Source organism: Bombina bombina, chromosome 6 (genome assembly GCF_027579735.1).
Source record: "Bombina bombina isolate aBomBom1 chromosome 6, aBomBom1.pri, whole genome shotgun sequence".
Taxonomy (NCBI): domain Eukaryota; kingdom Metazoa; phylum Chordata; class Amphibia; order Anura; family Bombinatoridae; genus Bombina; species Bombina bombina.
The window spans coordinates 581,842,940-581,863,516 of NC_069504.1; the positions used below are offsets into that span (position 1 = coordinate 581,842,940).

The following is a 20,577-nucleotide window of genomic DNA, read 5'->3' on the forward strand; positions in this document are numbered from 1 at the left end:
CTTCTGACTTCTTTATTCCTGTTGACGGCATCACCATTTCCCCATCACCCCAAGTACGCTGCCTCAGAGTTATACTAGACTCAAATCTATCCTTCGTCCCCCATATCCAATCATCCTGCTGCCACCATCTACGCAATATTTCCAAGATTCAACCATTTCTGAGCGCTAACACCACAAAGCTAATAATTCACTCCCTTGTTATTTCCCGACTTGACTACTGCAATAACCTACTTACTGGCCTTCCTCTTTCCTGCCTCTCCCTCCTTTAATCCATTCTAAATGCCTCTGCCAGGCCGATCCACTTTCCCGTCGCTCTGTATCTGCTGCACCTCTCTGCGAGTCCCTTCATTGGCTCCCCATTCACAGCAGAATTAAATTCAAATTTCTTACCCTTACATACAAAGCTCTCACCAACGCCACTTCCCTCTACCTATCCTCTCTAATAAACAAGTATTCTCCAGCCCGTCCACTAAGATCCAACAATGACCTGCTCCTTGCATCTTCGACTATCACCTCTTCTCATGCTAGACTGCAGGACTTCTGTTGTGCAGCACCTACCATCTGGAACACTCTCTCGTGCTGTCAGGCTTTGCTCTAATCTTTCTTCTTTTAAATGCTCAAAAACAGTTACGATCTTAAATGCTCCCTGAAGACTTTTCTGTTCAGAGAAGCCTACCACCCAACTCAATAAATAATTTTAATTTACCTAACAACATTTCCCTCATCTAACTCAGCATTAAAGGGACATTAAACCCAACACTTTTCTTTCATGATTCAGATAGAGGACACAATTTTTAAAAAAGTTTCCAATTTACTTCTATTATCATTTTATTTTTCATTCTCATGTTATTCTTTGTTGAAGAGATACCTAGGTAGGTAGCGTGCACATGCCTAAAGCACTACACAACAGGAAATAGTGCTTCCATCTAGTGCCCCTGCTAATGTATAACATTGTTGCAATACTGCTGCTATATAGTGCTGCAGACACGTGCACACTCTTGAGCTTACATTTCTGCTTTTCTACAAAGGATAACAAGAGAACTAAGAAAATTTGATAATAGAAGTAAATTAGAAAGTTGTTTAAAATGTTATGTTCTATCTAAATCATGAAAGAAAAAAATTGAGTTTTATGTCCCTTTAACATCTTTCTCAATCTTGCAGTCCTCACCTCCTGTTTCTCAACCTCCTACCCTTCTAGATTGTAAGTTCCCACGGTAATAGGGCCCTCAATTCCTCCTGTATGTGTTTGTAAATTTTGTCCTGTCTCCTACAAGTTTTTTTATCATTGTTTTATCTAAATGAACTGTATCCATGGACAGCGCTGCGGAATATGTTGGTGCTTCATAAATAAAGTATAATAATCTAACTCTCCTGTGTCTAATCATACTCGATCCTACAAGTCTCACTCTCACCTTCTGTCACTCACACTCCTACTACTGCTTGTGGGTGATTTTCTTTCTCCTAACCCTGGCCCTGCAACAATCACCACATTTCCATACTCTCGCTCAGTCTCCAACAGTAAAAACTCAAGGTCATGCATTCTTAGTAATCTCATCTCCATTAAGCCACAGTGCTTACCCCCTTTCTTTTCTTGTGCTCTCTGGAACGTTTGCTCTGTCTGTAACAATCTTACAACTGTTCACAACCTGTTTGTTTCCAATTCTTTCAAACTTTTAGCAATTACTGAAACCTGGCTATCTTCCTCTGACACTGCTCCCATTGCTGCTCTCACGCACGGAGGTCTCCACTTTAGCCACACACCTAGGCCAGGTGACATTGTGGCTGTGTTGGATTCTTACTCTCCCCCTCCTGCTCATATCAGTACCTACCAACTCTTCCATCTCTCTCCTTTTCCTTCTTTGAAGTCCACTGCATTTATTAAATAAAAAGGAGAGAAAATACAGTACTTATAAATAGCACTCTTGCCTTAAAACAAGGTCAATTGAAAAGATGGCTTTACATAAAATATGGTAATCTACACTGATAAAGAATCAACAATAAAATCTATTAAATGTACACATAAGTTTATTTTATTTTTATATATAAATAGACAAAGAAAAACCTATATACTGAATATCAAGTTTATTGCACAATCATAAACAAACAGATTTTGTTTGCATTTGCCTGTTCTTTCCCCACTCTCTGAGTGGCAGTTATCTATCACCCCCTGGACCAACCCCCCACTTCCTCACTTTCTCTCTACAAATAAACCTACTCTAATTCTGGGGGACTTCAACATCCCCATTGATAACTTATCTGCCTCTGCTTCCTCTAAACGTCTCTCACTTACTAACTCTTTCGGCCTCTCACAATCCACCCTACTCACCGCAATGGACACTATCGAGCTGGTATTCTCCTATCTCTGCTCTCTCTCTGATGTCAGCTGTCACCCATTTCTCATCTCAGACCATCATCTGCTCACCTATAATCTTAATATACAGGCTAAACCTACTTCTCCCCCTCGCCCCCGCAACTGTAGATATCTGCACACTGTGGATCCTCTGAACTTTCCAACCTAATTCAAAAATGCATCCCCCACACTTCCATGATATCCTGCCCCGACCTTGCTACTACACACTATAACAATACTGACTCCTCTGCATCTGACACTCTTGCTCCTCCCCTACTGCGCAAATCCCCACGTCGTCAGCTCAAGCCCTGGCACTCTCAGCAAACAAGCCACCTACAAAAATGCTCCTGCACTGCTGAAGGTACCTGGAGGAAATCCCGCTCTGAACCTTGATTTCATTCACTATAACTTCATTCTTTATTCTTACACCTCTGCCCTTCACTTAGCTTAACAAACCTTTGTCTCTTCTCTTATATCTATTCACTCCTCAAACCCTAAACGACTCTTCTCCATTTTCAATTCTTCTCTACCTACCTGCACCACCCTCTTCATCTGCCTTTAGTGCTCAAGACCTGGCAAGCTACTTTTTTAATAAAACCATCCGAATGCAAGCCTGTAATCTTCCATCTTTGCCCCCAGTCACCCCCTCTGCCACTCTCTGCACCCCCCCAACCACTTAGAATGAAGTTGGTTCCTTATTGTCTTCCTCACACCTCACTACCTGCCCACTTGACCCTATCCCTTCACATCTAATACCTTCTCTGTGTTCCACCCTCACTCCAGCTCTTACTCACATATTCAGCCTATCCCTTTCTACTGGTTCATTCCTATCTTCCTTCAAACATGCAAAGGTCACCTCCATCCTTAAAAACCCTCCCTCAACCCTAATTCTCCTGCAAACTACTGCCCCATATCACTGCTTCAGCTAGCTTCAAATGTCCTTGAAAAACTAGTTTTCAATCGCCTAACCCACTTCCTGTCCTCCAACTCATTGCTTGATCCCCCTGCAATCTGGCCTCCATCCCCAACACTCAACTGAGACTGCCTTCACCAAGGTTACTAGCTATCTCCTTTCTGCTAAAAACAATAGCTACTACTCTTTACTCATCTTACTTGACATCTCTGCTGCCTTTGACAGTGTTGACCATCCCCTCCTCTTACGGATTCTCAGCTCTCTTGGGCTCTGTGACACTGCCCTCTCCTGGATTCACTCCTATCTTTCTCACAGGTCCTTTTCTGTGTCATTTGCTGGCGGCGACTCCTCTCCAATGCCTCTGTCTGTTGGAGTACCTCAAGGATCTGTTCTGGGTCCTCTACCGCAACATGTACCAGTGTGTTAGACGTAGGCAAAGTACTGTGTGACCTAGTACCTTCATCCAGTTGGGCCCAGGGGTTAAAATTGCCATTGCATTATCTTTTTTAATATGCACTTGGTGATTCAGCATTTTTACTGTATTTGCTGTATTTAATGGTCCACATATTTCTTTTTCAAGATACGATGAGTCCACGGATTTTATCCTTACTTTTGGGATTACGCCTCCTGGTCAGCAGGAGGAGGCAAAGAGCACCACAGCAGAGCTGTATAAATAACTCCTCCCTTCCCTCCCAACCCAGTCATTCTCTTTGCCTGTGTTAGTGATAGGAAGAGGCAAAGTGAGGTGTGAGTTTAGATTCTTCAAGCAAGAGTTTATTATTTTTAAAGTAGTGCCAAAGAGTGCTACTTTGTGCTAGGGTGTAGCCTAGACCAGATCAGACTCTACAGTAGAGTGTCAGTATATTTATAAAAACCTTAGCAGTATTATCCAAACAATGTGTGAGTATATGGCAGGGAATATATTTAACAATCTTTCTTTAGACTGAACCCACAATCAATATACTTCTACTAAGACAACAAAATTAATATAAATACCTGGATTCTTATTATTAGTAAATATTTATGAACATATTGAAATGTGTATATTCGTGAGAATTAGAATATGAGCCGACACTATATGTGTTTAAAACTATTCAAATAAAATATGCTATGCAAAGCTCATGCAAATTTACTTTCAAAACCATCCTTTCATTCAGAGCTGCATTTAAAATATTACAATGAGATCTAAAATAAGAGCTACAAACATCCAGCAATATGATTTACAGTTTAATTTTACCCTGTTAATACAATGAGGTTCCAAGATCTTTAACAGCTAACTACCCATGCAACACAATTCTAACAGTGCTAATTTAAACAATAGGACAATCTATACTTCTATTAAAACATCAGAAATTGTATATATTATTTATGTAAAAACCCAATTCTGAGTTATAACTCTATAGTCGTATAGATAAAACAATTTAGCATCAAGGATATGTATTTAACAATATACAGACTGAATATAAACTACAGCTATTATGCATATAACTGTGTTAAAATATTAATTGCAACCCTCTTTCTTTTTTATATATATATATACGTTACCAAAATTGATAGTTCAGTTACCAAGGATTCCTTGTTTCATCTCAGAAAATATATAAGTAAATATTTGCAATCACTGAGAAAAGGGTAGATCAGCTTGCACAGAATGAATGTATTTTGAACGCCCAGCAGTATATCATTCAAGTCAGCAAAATCTGTGTCTTCTTCTTCCTGCATTTACTTAAATAGTTTTTCACTTATTGATGAAACCATGGGAGTGGCCCTACGAGATCTGACCATCCCATTGGTTAGGTGGGATGTCTATTTGGATTGGCCCTCGGTCACCACGGAAACGCATCCTTTTTTTTTTTTTTTTGAACAGCTAAATCCTTTAACTGTTATACCGGTATTGGCCCTTAGGTGGTAGCAGACAGCACAAAACAAATTCATCCTTAACATTTCTAAACATTTTTTTAGCAGTGGAAGAAAATATTTCTTCAAACTATGCAATACTGTCATAATTTCTTGCATGAACCCCTCAGAATATCAATCATAGATGAGGCAAATTTATATCACCTCTCTGATCATTTTGATATCAAATATGTTATATTATTTATATTAAATAATTTATATTGCCAACTATTTAATTTTTTCCTATTAAACATACCACAATTTACTTCATTAGCAAATTTCTCTTGTTAGCATTTATATTTCATTATCAGATGTCAATATTTCATAGTCATATCACATCAAAGTAACTTCCATATATCCATCTCACTATATTTCAAGAGATGTGTTTAAAACTTTATAAACATTTATTGCACATTCATATGATATGACTTATTTCATCCCATGTATCGTCCTGTATGTGTCATCTTTTAGTTCCACCTGGAAAAACAGGAAAGCATGTTATATATACATGTAATTCAAATATGGTATTATTAAAATTGTTATTTAATCTATAATAATTCTGAATTTATTTCTTATATAAATGTCCCATGCAGCAATTATTTATTTAATATAAAACGTACTATTTCAACATATATATACATATATGGGCTATTTGAATCATTCCAAACATATATGGAAAACTGGCATTGTTCCCTTTGCAAAATGTATTTAATTCTATTTGTGTCACCTTCCCCCCCAGCCGTATGTCTGCAGCACATGTTGTACTTTGAATCCACAAAGATTTAGGTGACAAATTCCAGAGGGCTCCCGAGCATATTCTCCACCCAAAACACAGATCATTTATTCTAAATAATCAAAGGGGTTTCCTGTAAGTACTATGCTTATCCAACTATTTTAGATTTTATCCTTTCATCACCAAATGTCTTGGAGTTATAGTTCCTTTAGGAAAATGTTTGTGTGCTTTACACAGCAGGAGGGTGTGCTGATTTTCAATCCTGATAAACGTGCATTCACCCAGCTAAACCCATCTGGTAGGGGGTTGGGACCCACAGTGGATTAGAAGCTGTGTTCAACAAACTCATGTTCAATTAATCCTGAGGTCTCATCTAACATATACAGTGTATAATATATATGTATACATATGTAATATTCATCATAATATTCATATACTCTGACAAGAGCATTTGGTGGCTTTAAAGCAATGGGAACTTGTGGGACATAATTCTCACTGCGCCTCCCATATACTGTTGCTGCCCTATTCGAGGAAAAATCTGAGAGATCTTACTCAGTATTTTCCTTGTTATACTCAGGTCCATGTGAGCAGTAGGACTTCACACGCCTGGGAGCTGCCTTTGCTGTCGGCAGATGGGGAGGTAAGTGCCATTTTTTATTCCTGGGCTTAGAAGATAGAAAAGGGCTCAGAAGATATTGGCCACTCAAATTGTGAATAACAGCTTTTAGAGAAAGAGAAGTGGTTCTTTATTCAGGTATGTTTTTCTCCTTTCATGGAGACAATTCTAGACAGCTCATATATTTCTCAAGTTTCCCCTTGTCAATATCATCTTCTGGCATTTACATAAAAGAGTAATGCCGACCGGATGATGACTGTGCGTTAGAACCCACTCTTTCCCTGTGTATAAAGTAACTAAGGGGGTGATTGAGTTTGTTTCTGTGGCACTCCGTTTCATCTCCCGGCGGTTAAACATGGCGACCGGGAGATGACTGTATGATTGATGGCTTGTCTGTCTGCATACGCCCACCAAGGGCAGTCCTTTGGGACGCTTTTTGCATTTGCACGCCCTTTTTATCTCCCGGCGGTTCATTACATCTAGCATGACGCCGGGAGATATCTGTTGTGGCAATGCTCACGAAGGGTGGTATTTGTGCAGGAAGATTTATGTATGGCGAGTTCTCTTTGTCTCCCGGCGGTTCCATAAGTCTAACATGCTGTTGTCCCATTTCTAAGATTAAAATGGAGTTCAAAGATACGTGTTTTTCCATATTGTAGGCTTACTTGATGACAGCCATAAGTCGGATTGTAACCTAATTTTCCCCTATTGCGGTGTGGAGTCTGGTGACATTCGAACATCCTACTCAGAAGGGGGATTCTGCTGAGGGGTGTTGTGATCTAGCAAAATTATTTATGCTAGTTTTGCCCTATCTGTTGCAGGTTATAGAATGGAAAAATGTTTTTCTTTTTAACATTTAAAGAGACAGTCACATGTTTTCATATGTTCGTATTTAAGTTAATTACTCCTTCTAAAGCTATGGCTGTTAGGAGTCTGGTGACACCGCTCAATCCATGCCACAATTTTTTTATCTATAGTGACCCAATTAATGTATGACACACCGGCAGTGCTCTGCGATTGCTTGCAAAGACGCTTTTTACATAGTGATGTCTTGTTGCAGCAATATTAATATGATTATTGGATTGTTTTCTGCACAACAGAAATAAGTCGTCCTTTTAAAATTTAAAGGGACAGTAAAAAAAAAGTTTTCTGTGTAACTTTTATTAACAGATTTGCGACTGTTTATTTGTTACTTCATCCCTTGTGACGTAGGATGGTACAACAAACGCTAACATGAGTTACGTTAAGATTTAAAGACAGTAATGTTTTGTTCTGCGTTCAGTATAATAAATGTATTTCAACCGTTTATTTGCCAATTCATCCTTTGTGATGAGGATGAAACAAATGCACTCAAGAATAGAGTTACTTTTCAGAGATAACATGAGCAGCGCCTTGAGACCCTTACGGGTAATTAGCCGCGCTTTACAAGTACCCAATACATACATATGTATTTAATAAGGAAGAGTATTGCTTCCCATGTGAAAAATTCTTTTTGAACCTACTCCCTCTATAGCGTTTGATGTTTGGGAGTCTGTTAACAATGGCCAAAAATTTATCCTATAATCTCCGTCGAAATTTTATTTTCCACATGCAGTGCCCTGCGTTTCCTTCACACTCCACTCGGGGCTATGGTGCATTCTATGGTTTTACATAGGTAAAAACCTTACTAGAGGACTTGCTATTTTCAAAGGTTCTTTCATGTTACTTAGAATTTCAGTTTCTGATGGCGTTGATGCCTTGGGCATTTCCTATATTTCCAAGACTGGTTCCCATAGCCGTATCAGCTAAGAGGCTGGATGTTATTCATTAGGGGGGAAGGAGTAGTTTCAACTGTCTCTACGAGAACTTCTATACCCTTAGTGGATGGTCCGGTGGACAAAATTTAGTCATGGGGCGCACACCAGGGTTTACAATGGCAACCATCTGTGTACTTTTCCTTCCGTCATTAGTGTGACGGCATTTTAGTGCGATGCGTTGTCTGAGGTTATTACTCAGTAGTTCCCTTGGATACAATCCAGGACTGGATACAGCTTTCAATTGGCTTATTTCTTTATTTCAATTTCTTCCGTTCCAGTTATCACACTGGGGGCATAGGTGGCTCTGTTCCAGCTCTTTGAACCTTGTCGTTAGAGCCTTGTTTTTTTGGATATGTGTGTTAAGATTTTGATGAACACACAGCCTGTTGTTGAATCAGAGATTAGATATAGAAAATAGTATTGGCGCTTACAGCTAAGGTTAGGTGATCTATGTCTATGAGTAATTCTCAGTTAATATTTAATATTTATGGTGGATTCCAAAAATACTGGTAAGTACCAAAGAGCAATAAAGGAATATTTATTTAAAAAGACACTGGTCAAATTCCTTTAAAAATATAATACAAATTTAATCACACTATTTATTTTCATACAATAAGGGGTTGAGAACACTTGAGTACCAAAATATATATATATATATATATATATATATATATATATATATATATATATAAAGTGTAGTGTATAAGGAAGAATTATAAAAAATAACCTAACTCTAAGGATGAGCTCGATTAAGCAAATTACAATAGGTAGGTTTAGTTTGATAAGTTTAATCCTATACACTAAACAAGCAACTTTGTGTCACTATGTTAATTCCTTAGACAAAATCAAGGGGTTAATAATTAGTGTAGGGAACTTAACACTGAGTAAATGGGATATACACTCTACATCTACTCTTTGGCTGTTAGAATTGTGTATGGACTCTGTCCAAGTGTTGTATATAAAAAAACATAAAACCTATTATAATACCGATAACAATAAAGATAACAATACAATAGGAATAAAAATAAGGTAAATGTAAAATACAAGTAAAGCTGTCTATCTGGACGTCCAGTTTATAGCAGAACACAGTATATAGTAAAACACAGTTAAAAAAGGGGGGGGGGGGATACAATACCTAATACACACAATATCTAATGAACAAATGAACCAGTGAGGTATAGATATTGCAATGGATAATGTCCAATTTTGTCTTAGAAATATTTCAATGGTGGTAGTTTGTAATTGAGAACGTTACACTCTCATATGTGGTTGATCTTGCTCTTACGAGTATTGGATCACACTAACCATATGAGAGGGGTACCTTTAGGTTGCCGGCTGATTTTCCGTGTAGAGTGGTAGCTAACAGGGGATGTATACTCCTGTCTGCAGTCCAAGCGCTGTCGGGTGATTCCCTTTGTCCTGGATGCTATTCTCTAAGAACTGACAGACTGCAAGAAGTAGTCACCAAACTTACTCTGCCGCTATATTCTTAGCCTTCAGGCGCGGCTCACGTAGCGGGCACTGCTCTGGTTTTGCTGTCTGCTTGACAGATGAAGTCTCACCCAACGTGCTTTCAGCTTACGTAGGGACGTTACAGCTGGGCTCCAATTTGGAATATATCCAAGTGATCCGCTTTCAGTAAAAAGCTTGCCAGACGTATTAAAATTCAAGTCTGAGTTGTAGCAGTTCAGTACTCTCTTAGAATACTTGAGAGTGGATTTGTAGATAACTAACTTCAACGCGTTTCCCCCCTTCCTCTGGGCTTTTTCACGAAGTATAGTTAGTTAGTCTGGGTCGTGGTAAATACCCCTCCTCTGGTGTATCATTGGATAATCATAATAGAGGGTGTGTGCAAGTCCACATTTACTTCTTAAGGTGGTAACTGTTAATACAGCTTGTTATAATTGAGTTGAATAAGTCTTTTTCAAAAAACGATTGTTTATGATCTCTTAAGGGGTATTATACATTGGATATAAAAGCTTTGGAAGTAGAACATTCACAAAAGAGACTTTAATATTCGGCATATGTCATATTACTAGCATGATTCCATGCAAAGGAGTATGTATGAATACATCAGCTCCCTTTAGAGTGGTTATTTTTTCGCTAAATCCAGCGTTCAAAATATAGGTCTTTATACAAGATAATGATGACTCCTAATTTCTCTTAAAATATTTTACAGTGGATATAGAGAAATCAGCAGAAGTATATTCATATTGGTACAGTTAAAAAACTTGTTTAATTTAATAAGGTCATCTTTATGGAATGTTGAATCAGAGATTGCATGGGGAACATGCTCCGGTCCGGGATCGGATCTCGTAGGAGAATGACTTTCCGTTTGCGCTCAGGTTTGGTTTCAATCTCAAATGTTTTCCTCTCAGAGTTAGTTTCTGCTCTCTAGATTGTCTGGGGATCAGACAAAGGGAGAGAAGTCCTTACTCTGCGTAGGAGTCCTCTCAGACCCGGGAGTGGTTGTTCCAGTTCTAATACTGGTACTGTATCTGGGGTTAGCGGTCGGGTTGTGATTCCTAAAAACTGGGAATCTTCAGACCATTTTGTATGAAGGGTACTGTCCTTCGGGATGGATGCTATTAATTTGTTCCATTTCTCCCTTGATCTTAGAGGGTCAAATTATGTCAACGGTGGATTGAAGGTCAAGTGCCTTCATGTGCCGTTCAGGAGAATCGTCTCAAGTTCTGGGGTTTGCCTTTATGGACAAACACTTCCCGTTCGTGGTCCTTCCTTTCGGTCTTGCCACAGTTCCGAGTTCTTTCGGAGACTCTGGGTTCGCTGTTGGCAGTGCTTCAGTTATGGGACTTTGCAATGGCGCCCTATTTGGCGAATATCTGTTGTCCGGGCGTCATCCTTACAACAAGTAAATTTACATGAATATGGTGTTATACTTCCCGTGAGTTCACTGGTGGAAGTTGACTTTGGATAGGTGTTCCTTAGTCCAAAGCTCGAGGGTAGCTTTTTTGGGATTCATGTTGAATTCCTTACCACTGCAGATTTTTCTGACTACGGTCAGGAAATCAAGGCAATTCTGGTCTAGTCCTTCGGTCCACTTCTCGGCCTTCAGTGGCTCAGTACATAGAGGTATTTGGGCTGATGGTGTCGGCGAGGGACATTAGCCGGACAGTTGGCTTAGCATGCTAAGGTGCTGTGGCTGAGCTCTGTGACAACCTGAGGGTTGTGGGTTCAGTCCCAGGTGAGGCCCACTCTGTCTTTCATCCTTTATAAGGTTGATAATCTGAGCTGTGCCTTGTGTCACTTAAATTTCCGTTTGTTCGTTCAAACTCTCTGCAGTTACAGCATACTCACGTTCTGGAACAGCGATTTTGCAACCTTGTCTCCTCGAACGGGAGGCAAGGGACTCTTTTCTTGATAATTGTCTCTGGTTCCCCTATCTCAGGGAACGTGATTTCGCAGAGTGTGGATTCAAGCGGAGTCTGTTCTTTTTATAGACTTCCTGCAACTGAGTGCGAGCTTCAAGACTCTTCTGATCTGGCCTCAGTTAGCTTCGGCCCAGTTTTTTTCTCCCTATCTGTCAGTGTTCCATATCCCAGGGGTGGTCTCTTGGGAAACTGATTTTCTGAGTAGTCAGATTTTTCATCCGGGACAGTGGGAACTCCATCCGGGAGTATTCTCCAACCTGAGTTTCTAATGGGGTCTATTTCCCCTGTTTGCACTTGCCGGGTGATTGTTCAATTCAAATAGGTGTAGGCATCAGTGCTCCTTCTCGCTTCTGCGTGGTCTCGCAGGATTTGGTAGGCCGATCTGGTGAACATGTCATCTCTGCAATTTTGGACACTTCTGTTGTGAAGTGACCTTTTATTCATGGTCCCTTCTTCCACCCAAGTCTAGGTTCTCTGAGGCTGATTGCTTGGAGATGGAACGCTTGATCCTATACAAGTGAGGTGTCTTAGATTTGGTCATAGAAACCTTAATTCAGGCTTGTGAGCCTGTAATTGGGATGATTTCCCGTTAGATAGGGCATAAAGGTCGTATTGGTGTGACTCCAAGGGTTACTCATGGAGTAGTGTTCGTATTCCCAGGATTTTGTATTTCCTTCAAGGAAGGGTCGAGTTCCCTAGATGATCAGATCTCTGCTTTATCTAATTTATTACACCAGTGTTTGGCAGATGTCCACGACGTTCAATCCTTTTGTCAGGCTCTAATTGAGAGTCAGGCCTGGGTTTTCAGCAATTGCTCCTCCATGGAGTATGATTTTAGATTCTTCAAGGGGTTCAGTTGAACCTATGCATTCCATAGATATTAAGTTGATATCTTGGAAAGTTACCATTTCTTCTGCTTGAAGACTGTTTGAGCTTTCGGCTTTTCCATCTAATTCGCCTTGCCTTATTTTGCTTTTGGGTAAGGTGATGTTATGTACCAAACTTGGTTTTCTTCCTAAGACGAGAACATTACTTAGGATCTTGTTGTTCCTTCCTTGTGTCCTAATCTTTCTCTCGGAAGGAAAATCTTTTGCACTTTTGGACGTTGTCCGTGTTTTGCAAATATATATTTTCTTTGCCAGCAACTACGGACTTTCGTCATTCGTCTTTTCTGTTTGACACTTTTTTAGAGTACGTAAGGGTCGGAAAGCTACGGCTCCTTATTTCCTTTTGGCTGGCGAGTATCTTCCATTTTGCATATGTGATTGCTGGATAGCAGTCTCCTGAAAGGGTTTCGTCTCCTTCTACCTGGGCTGTTGTTTCCTCGTGGACATTCTAGCATGCTGCTTTAGTAGAGCTGATTTGCAAGGCTATGACTTGGTCTTCTCTTCACACTTTTCTACATTTTTCAAATTTGATGTCTTTGCTTTGGCTGAGACTGTTTTTTGGAGTAAGGTTTTTCAAGCAGTGGTGCCTTCCGTTTAGGTTCCCTGTCTTGTCCCTCACGTTTCATCCGCGTACTATAGCTTTGGTATTGTATCCCACATGTAAGGATGAAATCCGTGGACTCATCGTATCTTGAAAAAGAAAAGTAAATTTATGCTTACCTGATAAATGTATTTCTTTTTCGATACGATGAGTCCACGGCCCGCCCTGTTCTAATGAGACAGGTTATTAAGTTTTTGTTAATCTTCAGACACCTCTGCACCTTGGCTTTTCCTTTCTCTTCCTAACTTCGGTCGAATGACTGGGTTGGGAGGGAAGGGAGGAGCTATTTATACAGCTCTGCAGTGGTGCTCTTTGCCTCCTCCTGCTGACCAGGAGGCGTAATCCCACAAGTAAGGATGAAATCTGTGGACTCATCGTATCGAAAAAGAAATACATTTATCAGGTAAGCATAAATTTCCTTTTCTCTTTTTAACAAAATTTAATAGACAACCCAAGGTTTTGATCTAGGACCATTGTTGTATATTTCATGCCACCATTTCACTGACAAATACGATCAATCATATTAAGAAATGTGAAACTTTTTCACAAACTTTCGGTTTCTCACTCAAATTATTTACACACAACTACTGCAGTGATAAAGACAAATGGTTGTAAAAGCTTTTCTGGGGTCCCCTTTGTTCAGAAACAGCAGACCTGAATGGCATTTCCATAGCTTTTTGGTAAATAGAATGCCGCTAATTGCAGTTGTGCACCACACTTCTGAAATTCTGGCAGTGAAGGGGTTAATTGGTTAGCTGATAAGGGAGATAGTATTGTAATGTAGGTACTACCCTCTCACCTGACACCTCCCACCTCTCTGATCCCCACAAACAGCTTCCTCCCCCCACACTCCCTCGCCACTATGTTACGTACTGGCAGACAGTCTGCCAGTATGCAGTATAGGGAATTTTTTTTTGTAGTGTAGGGAACTTTCCTCAACCATCCAACCTCCCTGATCCCTCCCAAAAAACTCTCTAATTCTCCCCCCTCCCATTAGTGGCGGCCATCTCAGGTACTGGCAGCTGTCTTTTTCCGTAGTGTAGCATTACTAGGCAACCAAGACTGCTTGGGCTGCCTGAAACTGTGACGTAGATCTAGGTTATGTGGAACGCTGGGCTATGTACCGCATGACGTAGATCTACATCTTATTGGCTCAAGGGGTTAAAGGGACAGTAAAGTGAAAATGATTAATTCATGATTCAGATACAGCATGCAATTTAAATGAACTTTCCAATTTACTTCTATTGTCAAATTTGCTTTGTTCTTTTGGTATTCTTTGTTTAAGACTAAACCTAGGTAGGTAGCAGCAGTGTTTGTAACATTGCTAATAGCAGTATTATATATAGTTACAAACACTGCTGCCAGATAGCATAAGACATGTGCAAGCTCTTGAGCCCACCTAGAATGACTTTTTTTTTTAAAAAAATGTAATTCTTTTTATTCAAGGAGTTCTGGTACATGACACACATAAATAGAGATACAGAACAGAAACGTTGTTATAGCACAAAGTACAGTCCATCAGTCAGAGTATTAAAACTGAGTGATTACAGTATACATATACAGTTCTTCTTAATATTAGGCAGAGACGGGGTACCCGAATGGGATATGTCCATCTCAGTGTATGAATACAAGAATGTTGTAAGTCCGGATGGCACATTTGGCATGTAAAACATCTGAGGTTAGTGGGATATTGAAAATCTCTTGAACTCCTTGATTTTCCAAACAAAACCACAACAAACACAACAAAACAAACAATCAAACAAACAGGGGATAGCCAAATCTACCAAAAATTATACTTAGCATGACTAACAGTCTGTACGCATAGTGTCCCATTCTACATTTATAAAAAAATTTCATCAGATATAGGATAGCGGAATGCGGTGCTGGACAATTTTCCTGATACATCTGATCCACATAATATAGTAATAAGATCTATGTTGTCAGTGTTGTAAACCTAGGATTACTTAACTAGTCTCGTACTAATTAGTGTATGTTGGGGATCAAGCATGGGCTGAACTTTATGATAAGTTATATATTTCAAATAGACTGTTAATCGCTGGTCTAGAGCAGAATACCCCCATGGAAATGGAGTGGGACAACAAAATATAGTACATGTACTGCAGATTTAAAAAAGTATGTTATATTAATAACAAGCATTTTCAGGGTTGGTTAGTTTCTTGGCTAAGGGGAAAGAACCAAGGGGTCTCAATTTTATAACATTAATCAGACGGATATACAAAATTAAAACAACACCAACAAATCAAAAATAGTATTACAGGGTGTGATATAAGTGAAGCTGGGTTATCAAAATTGTAACACTCAGATACCAAGTTTTATGGCGCTCAAGTTTAAATATGAGAACTAGTATGCTTTTAATATATTGACATACAGCCAGATAACAAGTGATCTTATTTATCCTCTATTATGGAACCAATAGATAATATATTAGGTATAATCCATGAATTTAAGGCATGCCATAGAGTTTTCGTTTGTATAGCTCATAATGTATAGAAGGGCATTAAATAAATGTGGGTATGGAAAAATGGAAAACACTAGGTTCAGTTCAAAAATTGAGGAGAATATATAAGCGCTGAAGTAAGAGGAGGACTAAACAAAAATGTAATTAAGGGTAAATATCTAACGCCAGCTGCAGTATTTGTGTTGACAATTATAGATGTGGTGCGAGAGAACAAAAACAAACATATTAGTATTGCTGTCAGAACTAGCAAAAATCCTGATTGAAACAAGCTAATATCACAGTATTACATGCAAGGGCTGTTAACTGAGTAATTGGACTGAAGACATTAGGTATCATTAAGGTTGTACAACGACATAAGTAAATCTCAGAATTAAAGGGGGCCAAAAGCTGGTAAACCCTCTATGATATGAGTGAGGGATTACAGTTCAGCCACCACCCGTATCTAATCGAGTCCTAAACTGTTGCCACCAGTAGAGAGACTTATGGGGGCGATAACAAGGTGTTTTCTGCATGCCGGAGTCTCGTCGTTTCTTCTGTGCGTGTTCCATTGCTATGTTAGCAATCATGTCAGTTCCAGGGTTGATGACCAGTCGTGCTATCAAAACTGCGGGCACAGTGATCCCGTTGATAACTATATGCAGTGATGCGTGCAGACTGCGAGCTGTAGAATACCTCTGCTGCCTTTGTAGGATCGGATGTGCTGTAGGCAGCTCTCTTTCCAAGCTCGGTCCCAGATCCGTGTTCGGAGCTGGGATAGATTCCTGTAGGGATGTTGGAGGTCTCGGTAAGCCTTTCTTCGGATCCAGAAGTGAATCTGTGGCTGACTCCTACAAGTTCAGGTAGGAGTAAGTTGCTCTGGTTTCTGATGCCGCAGACGCTGGTCTTCTCTGTGAGGAAGCTGGAGTCATGAGGCTGCGGTCTGTTCCCCTTGAGTAAAATGTATTACTTACTATGTTTTGTAAGGCAGGAACATGTCTACTGGAAACGGACTCCTTCAGTCGGAGAGGTCTTTCCTCTATCTTTGCTATTGCACATAGCTCAGTGCAGGATGTTAGGAGCTGGTTTAACCTAGACAAAAATATAGCCCTTATTTCCACTAGGATGGGGGTGCCAGTGTCTGGTTCTTTAGTGATGGACATTTTCATTGCTTAAGATCAGGAAGAGGGATTGATAAATGGCTGAGTTGATATGGAACTATATACAGCATAGCAGTGGGAAAACCCGCCACAACGCCAAAAGGCCTTTTCAGTTCTGACTTGCTCGGTGGCCAAGGGGTGGTGTACTTTGATCCAAGAGAGTTTCCGGGCACAGAAGTTGCCAAGGGATATAAGGATGGCGAGATATATAGCCACGTTTTGCTTCAATCTGCACAGAGCCTCAAGAAACAGTGGCCATCTTGGAACGCGGCCTACCGGAAGTCCTAGAATTACTTTTAACAAAGGATAACGAGAACTAATCAAAATTGATTATAGTAATACATTGTAAAGTTGTTTAAAAGTTCAATCTCTATCCAGTCAAGTTTAATTTTGACTTTACTGTCCCTTTGTTTTTATAAGATGTTAAAAATAAATAAGTTAAAAAATCTCATAATACTAATTTGAATGACAAGTGTTGGTGCTATGAAATGTATAGTATTTTGTCCTTTCTATTAGCAGATGATCTCACATATGCTACTTGTCCTGCAGTGTGACATCTGTCATATCAGTATTGGTGGATTGGGACAAGCTTCCATAAGGCTTACATGAAAAAGTAGGTTTAAACAAGAGACATAATTTTTTTTTAAAAATATGATGCATTTTAAGATTCACTCTTTTGAGGTGCAACAGAAAGATGCTTTATACGTTTGCTGGAACAAAAATTGTAGGTGTATTCTCTTTTGAAACATTTAATTTTAAAAAGTTACCATTGGGATTATTTAAGTTAAGAAATAAATTAGATGGCTCTGCTAATTGTTAAACCAATAGAGAAGTTGGCTACATATCAGGATAGAACACCGGTTTTCAAACCTGTCCTCAGGCCTCTTCAACGGGCCAGGTTTTCAGGATTATCTTGGATGAGCAGGTAAAATAACCATATTTACTAATTAGCTGAATATTTCACCTTTGCTCTGGTTCAGATATCCTCAAAATGTGGCTTGTTAGGGAGGCCTCAGGACAAGTTTGAAAACCAGTTGGATAGAGCATAAGCCAAAAGGTTAATAGCTTTTATAATCTGTGTTTTATGCAACATGTTTGTATTCTATTGTTTTTATATATATATATATATATATATATATATACAAAAAAACAAGAATCTGTTATTAGTATGTTATTGTTTGGCTTGATATATAGATTTTATAGATTATGCATTGAAGTAAAAACAAAAAATTCTGTATGAAACTACTACATTAAAAGAACAGTGAACACCTTGATATTTGTACATAATATGTTTTTCCATAATGAAACTACTTTGAAATATATTTTTATTATCTGTTGAGGCCCCTTTCATGTAACTAAGCTCTAAAAATTGAGCAATTTCTAAATGCACCTGCTGACTTCTTAATGCTGACTCAGCTAGATATCTGTCCCCAATTAGCTTTAACTGATAAGAACTGCAAATAAATGTATTTTATACTAACTTTATGACAGCTAGCTTGGTAGTTTACTGAATAAAACCCAGATTGGCTCCTCCAAATATGGCAAATGGTGGGTGGAGATTGGCTATTGAAAAATAATTACAGTAGAAAGGATTTTAATTTTGCTCTAAAAATGACTTGGCTGATTATGTTATTCTTTAGTAGCACAACAGAAATGTATTGTAATTAAAAGTGGGTTTCTGTACCTTTAAGTAAAATCCCGTTTAGCATTTTGTTTAATTAGAATACATATTTAACTTAATCTTCTTATTCATACATAGGTACCACGCAGAACTCCCTGCCTATCTGCGCTGCTTCACTGTTGGCTGGGCTTATACCAGAATTCTGTCGCGAGGAGTAGAAATCCTTCAGAGACTACACATTTATGAGGTGCTGATGTTTGTTTATAAAGCCTTAAAGGGATACCAAACCCAAACTTTTTCTTTAATGAGATAGAACATGCAATTTTAAGCAACTTTCTAATTTACTCCTATTCTCAATTTTTCTTCGTTCTCTTGCTATCTTTATTTAAAAGCAGGAATGTAAAGCTTAGAAGCCGGACCATTTTAGGTTCAGCACCCTGGATAACGCTTGCTTATTGGTGGCTACATTTAGCCACCAATCTGCAAGCGTAACCCAGGTTCTAAAAAATGGTCCGGGTACTAAGCTTTACATTCCTGCTTTTAGTCGGATATTGGAAAATTATATGATCTATCTGAATCTTGAACGAATAAAAAGTGTTTCATTTCCCTTTAAGTTATACTGAGCTATCTTCTATGCCTGAATGTAAACCTGGAAGCATTCCCTTGGCAGGTTTATATTTAGCCATTTATATTTTGTAGATTTCTATAATTATGTATTTACTTTCGTTGATACTATCTCCAAAGAAAAACATTGATTTTTACCCTGAGCCCTTTGTGGTGCTAGATCAAATCATGTGTTATTTCTTTCATGTAATTGGCAACAGTCCATGAGCTAGTGACGTATGGGATATACAATCCTACCAGGAGGGGCAAAGTTTCCCAAAGCTCAAAATGCCTATAAATACTGTACACCCCTCCCCACACCCACAATTCAGTTTTACAAACTTTGCCTACTATGGAGGTGGTGAAGTAAGTTTGTGCTTGATTTTTTTGTTTTCTTCTATGATAAGTGCTTCTAAGCATTCTGAAGCCCAATTCCTCTCAGAGTATAGTGTTTGTCAGAGGGATGTGAAGAGAGTATCGCCTATTGATTTTTATGGTTTCCCTTGCGGGAAATCTTTTCAAGGGTTCTATCGGTCGTAGGGATTCATCTCCTACCTCCCTCTTCAGATCGACTATATACTCTTATACCATTACCTTTGCTGATAGTTTTCAGTACTGGTTTGGCTATCTGCTATATATGGATGGGTGTCTTTCGGTAAGTATGTATCATTATTTTAAGACACTCTCAGCTATGGTTGGTGCTTTATGTATTTATATAAATATATGTATTTACTTAAATTTGCCATGAGTCAGGTCTATGTGTATTTCTCTTTGCAGTCTGGCAGTTTCAATATGGAAATCTTGTTTTAGGAAGTTTTTGTCTTACCTGGGTATAGTCTTTTTTTTTTTTTTCAATTTGACTTGTATTTCTTTTAAAAACTTGCGGGCAAATTAGGCTTGCGAGGGCGCAAAATGCTTTTATTTATTGCGTCGTTCTTGGCGCAATAATTTTTTGGCGCGATTGTGCGTCTATGATGACGCAAGTTCATAATTTCCTGCGTCTTAGTTGACGCCAGGTTGTTTGGTGCTAGGTTGTGTTTGTTATGAAGAGAGTTGCGTCATTTCTGGATGTTTGTTGGCGGCAAAAAATGTATATACTTCCTTTTGCGTCGTGTCAACCTGTGTTGTTTTTTCAAAGAAATGGTTGGAGGATCAATTTTCCAAAGAGTTTCTTGATTCCTCAGACAAGGGTCACATTTTTAGGTTTCCAGATAGATTCAGTGTCCAAGAGACGAATGAAATTGTTTTCTGCCTGTCGAAACCTTCAGTCTCGATCATTCCCTTCAGTGGCTATGTCCATGGAAGTTTTAGGTCTCATGACTGCAGCATTGGACGCAATCCCCTTTGCTCGATTTTCATATGAGACCTCTGCAGCTTTTCACGCTGAATCATTGGTGCAGGGATTATATTCGGATATCACACTTAAATCCCAACACTCAACCCTTTCTGACTTGGTGGTTAAACTATCACCTTATTGTTCAAGGGGCCTCCTTTGTTTGTCCTTCCTGGACTGTGGTTTCAACAGATTCAAGTCTCACATCTTTCCGCCTCTAGTTG

General features: G+C 39.1%; 1 protein-coding gene across 2 annotated transcripts in view; it reads left to right on the top strand.

The window, feature by feature from the left end:
- Positions 1-20,577, top strand: part of FAN1 (FANCD2 and FANCI associated nuclease 1) — a 146,879-nt gene that overhangs the window by 31,314 nt on the left and 94,988 nt on the right. For both annotated transcript variants that reach the window (XM_053717555.1, XM_053717556.1), the window contains exon 7: positions 18,556-18,664. In XM_053717555.1, the coding sequence (XP_053573530.1) occupies positions 18,556-18,664 (109 nt within the window). The remainder of the gene's footprint in view (positions 1-18,555; positions 18,665-20,577) is intronic.